This window comes from Zerene cesonia, chromosome 27 (genome assembly GCF_012273895.1).
Source record: "Zerene cesonia ecotype Mississippi chromosome 27, Zerene_cesonia_1.1, whole genome shotgun sequence".
In the NCBI taxonomy this organism is placed as follows: domain Eukaryota; kingdom Metazoa; phylum Arthropoda; class Insecta; order Lepidoptera; family Pieridae; genus Zerene; species Zerene cesonia.
The window spans coordinates 2448314-2455047 of record NC_052128.1 but is presented as its reverse complement, the minus strand read 5'-3'; the positions used below and the strand labels follow the sequence as shown (position 1 = coordinate 2455047).

The window sequence follows — 6734 nt, the reverse complement described above, 5'->3', positions numbered from 1 at the left end:
GTTTTTCCATAAAATTCTAAGTTAGTCAATCATTTGTAATTTATAAATAAATTATTATGATATTTAATTTAAAATATTCATACTTGTGTATATGTATTAGTTTTATATATTGTATTGGTTTTTATTATATAATTTTACGTTATTTAAATAAATGGAAGGTAAAAAGATATAAGACCTACAGACATCGTATATAAAGGTAAGTATCTAAACTTATACATTAATTCAAGACTGAAAACATGAAATAAACAGTTGTAAAACAATAATATCTTTTCAGCGTTACTCATCGCAGTTTTGCCATTAATCTTGTCAGCGGATTGCTACAAGAATAAATTCCTCTCGCAAAACTTGGATTCGGAACCTTCTCTATCAATTCTTTACGCTCGCGACAAGAAAAGTGACTTGGTAACAAATGAATGCCTCATGGAAATGTACCCCAAGAGCCTCTACAAATACCCCTTACATATAGACCGAAACGATGTCCCCTGTATAATACACTGCGTGTTGAAGAAATTTGGTATCATGTCCAACGATGGCGTGATAAATATAAATAATTATTATAGACGGGTCCAAGCCATACACAGATACGATCCTAGAGTACTGATTTCTGATGTTGGGGAAACCTGCGCTCAGAATATAAATGGCATGAATTTAGACCATGACGTGTGTAAAAAAGCCAAAGTTTTCAACGATTGTACACAGTTATATATCATATCTTTTAAAGATATTGATGATTGATTTGTTTCATGTATACACAATTTATTTGTTAATTATACAAGATGTATTCATTAATCATTGTTAGTATTAAATTATGCATGTGATGTAAATAAAACAATTTGTGCATATATAGAAAAAAAGTATGTAATAAATATAATGTGTACTTGTTGTGAAAATGATATACAGATGTATACTTGTGTATTATTCAGTATTTTTTTTATTTCTAAATGCATTTCATAATTTTATACGAATAAAATATTATGTATAAACTTCTACGTTTGTTTTTATGGTACAACGTTTCATTTTTCGTTCAAACAGCAATAATACCTATGATGATGATGAAAAGTGCGTAGTTTCACTCATTCACGGAAAATTTTTGATGATTTTAAAAGTTTTTAAATAAAATTAGCATGCCTCGTATGTGATAGATGCCTACGAAAAAAAACTCGCACTATTATAATAATATGCATTCACACATACACATATAATGTACATTACGTATGTACTAACACAACCAAAATCAATTCCGTTTAAGTTTATTTCATGAAAAATAAAATGTCTCCCCATTATACTCAATTTTATCCTTGTAAAACTTTTGCAATTATAATGTTAAGTAGGATCACGATAGAATATTCAGAGTGACAGTAAAACTCGCAATTTATTGTAAGTATACGTCATTCTGTATATTAACGGTCTTATTCATAAGACTTATAGCAAATTTTTAGGTTTGCTATACAAGTAAAATTTTATTTTCAATATTCTAACTATACGCTCGTGCAATCAAAACGTTACTGTATCGCATTGTAAATATGGTTTAAAATTGTGTTATCTTAATTTTACAGAGAAAAAGAATAGAATTATTATAAAGACAATATTCTTTCAAAGCACTTTAATCATTTCGAGCACGCTTCAGCACGAATTTGCGCCAGCTCGCCGGGGAACAAGACCTCCTCCACCACCTCCACAAAAAGAGGCGTGGAATAGTAGCTTACTACTGTGTTTCGTACGGTGAGTGGGGAAGCAGTCCTTTCCTTATCCCTTACCCCTTAAAAGCGGATAGCGAATTCGCCAGGGCGCTTCCTCTGCAAATGTTCATGGGCTGTGGAACTCGCTTATCATGAAGCGAACCACCAGCTAAGTTGGCCGAAAAAAACAAATATCTGTATTTCCTATTCATACATAAACTAACTTTTTTTGCAGTGTTATTCCTCATAATAGTAATGATGACTACCCAAGTATATGCTCGCATATCAGTCATGTATGCTCATGATAAGACTTCAGACCTGATAGCAGAGCAGTGCCTCACAGAAATGTACCCTAAGGGGAAAAAGATAGACCTACAAGAGTCGGACGAATCCTGTATTATATATTGTGTGCTGAAGAAATTCGGTATCATGAACGCCAGCGGCCAAATCAATTTGGACGTGTATCGGTATGTCGTTTTATATTTAAAAGGGATAATCTGGTTAGACGTAATGGAGAATCAGAACATGTATAGATTTCATTGGATTATAATGAGACTTCGTTCATGTTTTGTTAGAACATTGAAGTCAAAGATGTAGTTGCATACTTTTTAACTTTTTTCTTTTAGTTGTTGCTTTTCCCTATAAGAAGTCTTGAGATTTAACCTCTGCTTCTATATCCTTATTAAAATAACAAAATGAATTACATTATACTAGCTATTTGTCTACAGTTTCGGCTACATAAACGAAAACCTCGCTTAGTTACTGTTCCCGTGGGATTTTTAGGATGAAACTGTCCTATATCCTTTCCATGCTCTTAAACTAGATATGCAAAAAAATTCATCCCAATCGGTGCAGTGGTTTAAGCGGGAAAAAGAGACAGACGAACGACGTGGCAGAGTAGTGATTACTTGAACATACAATATATATTAATAGATTTTGTCTCACTATTCTCAACTCATATCTGTGTGATACGTGTATTAATAATAATTTTGTTCGTATATCAATAAAAAATTCATATTTTTTATTTATTTTACCAGAAAACGAGTGCAACTGGCTCATCAGCTAGACAACAGGACGATAATGAATGACAACGGAGCTTCCTGCGTGGAAAGCGCTGAAGCGACGCAACACAAACAGGACGTGTGCAAGAAAGCGAAGGTTTTTAATGATTGCACACATCTATATCGTATTTTATTCAAATAAAAGTGTACTTGAATTCGTTTTTTATTATGCAAAAATCATTTTTGAGATGTAGTCTTTAAGGTTCCTTTTCGGATGGGTTATTTTTTTTTGTAGGACATTTCCAAATACATTTTATTTTGTTTGCAATTCATATCATTGTTTATACAAAAATCACACAGCTGCGTTCACTGACTTTATGAGAGTGATGAATTTCTGTTTATAATTGAAAGGATTGTCATACTCTCATTCAAAAAATGTGTTTACGTTACTAAATGCAATACATGAATTACTCCACAGAATATTTTTATGTAACCGCTAAATTTGAAACATTATTACCAGCCTTACAACGGTCAGTTAATATTTATTTAAATTTAATTATATAAATACTCTTCCATTTCCAACACGAATTATAGTAATTAAATTGAGACTAACAGTCGTTCTCAGAACTTAAATGAAAATCAAGAGAATGTTTTTTCATTTAATTGAAGAACTAAAAATGTAAGCCCAGCCTCCAGGGGCGATATTAAAGATTTATTTATAGGACGTTCCATTCGAGTAGGTTTCGTTTTACTTGCAATTACGTCCTTTGAAACCGTACACAGAGTAACGAGAGCATTTCTCGTCCTTCTAGAAAGTTTTTAATGGAGACTCCGTTAAAGCGTTTATTCGGATTCCGGTGGGGTGGGTATTTATTATTAGAGAATAAATTTTTATTACTAATTTTAATTTCTTTTAAGTTCCTACTAAAGGGGATATATAGGCCTTCTATGAGGGCTTAAGCTATAATCCACCACACTGGCCAAGTGCAGGTTGGCAGATGTCGCATGTCGTCTAACTTTTGATTCATGTCCACATGTCAGTTTCCTCACGATGTTATCCATTACCATTTCAAGCAGTAGAAATTTAGATAATGTGCATGTTAAATAAAATAGTAATTTATTTTGCCACCGACATTTGAATTGAAACAAGATCTTAACTCCTGGCCCGTACTCTTGTCCTCTCCATTCCTTTATTCACATCGTCAATCTCTTTTCTATTCCTTTGTGTAAAAGTGGGTAACGCATTTGCAGAGACCCTGACTTTTTAAATAGATTTGGGCGGCGTTGCTCCCTTACCATTAGGCGAACCACAAGCTCATTTGCCTGCTCTAACGTAAACTTACATGAATTATTAAATATTACAATTAAAATCAAGCAGTTAATGTTAAACAAAAATAAAAAAACCATTGGAAGGTTTTTAAGATCATTATCAGTTATGATTCAAAATAACATTGCCGAAAATTTACACATAATGAACAATGTATATATGTAAATATCTAACCAACTTATTTATCTCTGAGCGAAAAACTACTATTCTTCATAAAATCTCTAAAGGTGAACTGATGTAAAAAATATAGCATTTTAGCCGAGCAGCAACGTAAAAGTTTGACAAAGAAGTCATGGCTTGTTGCAAGAAAGTACCTAATCTTTCCAGCTCAGTTACTGCCAGTTCGAAAAGTGCTTATGGAGCTTTGAAAGGAACATTATAGTGAGGAAATCGATTCACACCTTGGAACTAATTGTATACCCTGTAACTCTGATTATATGCGTTCAAAATAACGTTATTTTAGGAATTTTCTCGCTGTCTGATATAATATATAGTTATTAAATACAGCAGATTATTTGTCCGACGTCCGCGGTTCAGTCCACATGGTTAAAGGAATATTAGATAATGAGATGGTTCATCGTGGTACTTTATATCACTCTTTATCATCCTATTTTAAGATACAAAAATCTTAGTATAGAATTGCTCCGTTGTGACGTGAAAGAAAGACAAACAAACAGACTTTTGCATGTATAATATGAGTGTGGTAATAAATAAGCATATCGAATTATGCTTTTTAAAACCTATAAAAGATTATTAGCTTTTCTCAATAAAACTTCTATAATTAACCGTTTTGCTCATTACATTTTTTAATTACAGAGACAAAATAAAATATGAAGCCTTCCAATTTTCAACGCCAAACCGTCATTTCTGAATTTTGGCAGCCATCCAAGTGATTGTTCATTAAAAACTTGAAGGCAATTTATCACTATTATTTTCATGTCATGTATTAAAAGTAAATAATAAAAGAATTCATGTATCTGTTAAATATTTTATTCCACATATAAACAGTTGATAGTTGACAGTTGAGGTGACTAATAAAATATTTAATTGATACAGTGGAGCATGCAATAACATTTTCTTATGTGAGGTGTAGAGATAGTTACGAAATATCTAAATAAACTTATGGTGAATACACGTTCTGTTGGTTGTCTGGTAGAGATCACTTGTAAGTGATAAGGCCGAATTCTGCGCTGTATCTTGTAGTATCAGTTCTGTTTTTAATGTATCTATTGTTAAGTTTGCAGCACACTATTTAAAATAAATAAAATAATAAAAAATCTTTCTAATATTCATTTTTTATTATACTTCGTCTAAAAATATACCCTAAAAGATTTCAATAATTTAATCAATATCAATGATTGCATCATTTAATTTATGATCATGTTAAAAATTAATACACGAAAATTCTTTCAAATATTAATAACCATTTTAAGAATGTAAAACTCAATTATTTGCAACTTAATGATACAGCAGAATGCCTTCAAATAGAATACACAATAATAAGTTGTTTGTACACCCACCTCACTACATAGTTAAACCCTTAAATGATCCATAAGCACAGGAACCGTACGCGATTCTGATACTTAGATAAAGGAAAAAGGAAAACAACAGTTCGCTATAACAAACCCAATCTAAATACTAGAGAATAGAGACTGTATCAACAAGAATGTTTTGGAGTTCTATTTTAGCTAGAACAAACATTTGTTCAGCAATAGGAAACAATGGGACGTCATAGCGTACTAAAAGTTTGCTCTCAAATTGCTTGTAAACAAATAAAAGTCAGTTGATACTTTTAAGAACAAAGCCGATTTGTGCGCATACACGAGCATTTTAATTTGAATACTTACAAAGTCGATAGCGATATAGTTAGTATATAATATATTATTTCACTCTTATTGCAATGTCGTCTTTTCTTCGAAGACCATACTTAAATTCTTTGTCAGGATTTATTGAGGCAAGAGACCATATTTTTTTAGTTAAAACAATATTTAAGCGCGAAGCGATTTATTCATTATGATATGTATCCCGAAATTTTGAACACTTTACAGCGAGCGTGGTAACGAGGAGGCTGTTTCCCAATGTAATTTACATAATATATAAATAGCGTCCATTTAAACATAAGAAAATCCTAATAAATCCACTAATGGGCCAAGAATCTACGTAAAGTGTTTCAAATAAATAACAAAGAAATAAGTTTATTAACATAAAAAATATATATTACGTACGTACGATAAAATACTACAAATGCAAAAATACAATGTTTCCTTTCTATAAATAAATTAGTCACAGCCGTATAAGTTCATTTTATGACATTTATATCATTTCCTTATTATAATATTTAACGTAAATAGAAAATAAAATAGTTATCAGTAAAATTGTTATGTACGTTGAACATATTTATCAAAAACAAAATTGCTATCGGACCAATAGCCTTTAGAGCCAACCCTTCGAACTCAACGATCTTCCCAAATGATTATCAAAACGCAGTGGCAGTCTGCATACAATTTTTATTACTTACAAACTACCGCTTCAAAACTCGGAGGTAATAGTCGTGAGAGAGCTCACTTCTTGGGAAACTTTCCAAGTTGTTTGAGAACTTGCTTTGAATCCTTCCAAGCGTTTACCGTTCTCTACAAGTAAACTTCAGTATCCTAATCACCTACGTATTTTATTTATTTATTGGAGTAAATCTAAAAGTATTTTTCTATGAATCAAAGCAACCAGTGT

The 6734-nt window shown here is 31.7% G+C and overlaps 2 protein-coding genes across 2 annotated transcripts; both read left to right on the top strand.

Moving 5' to 3' along the window:
• Window positions 1-270: 270 nt before the first annotated feature.
• On the top strand, window positions 271-735 carry LOC119837472 (the record flags this gene model as incomplete). The annotated part of the gene is made up of 1 exon (XM_038363066.1): window positions 271-735. A coding segment is annotated over one exon (465 nt), but the record flags the coding sequence as incomplete, so codon positions are not given.
• A 1223-nt stretch (window positions 736-1958) lies between these two features.
• LOC119837262 lies at window positions 1959-2882 on the top strand. Its single transcript, XM_038362778.1, has 2 exons — window positions 1959-2146; window positions 2717-2882. The coding sequence occupies exons 1-2, from the start codon at window positions 1971-1973 to the stop codon at window positions 2880-2882; spliced, it is 342 nt and encodes a 113-aa protein (XP_038218706.1). The 5' UTR covers window positions 1959-1970.
• Window positions 2883-6734: the final 3852 nt, after the last annotated feature.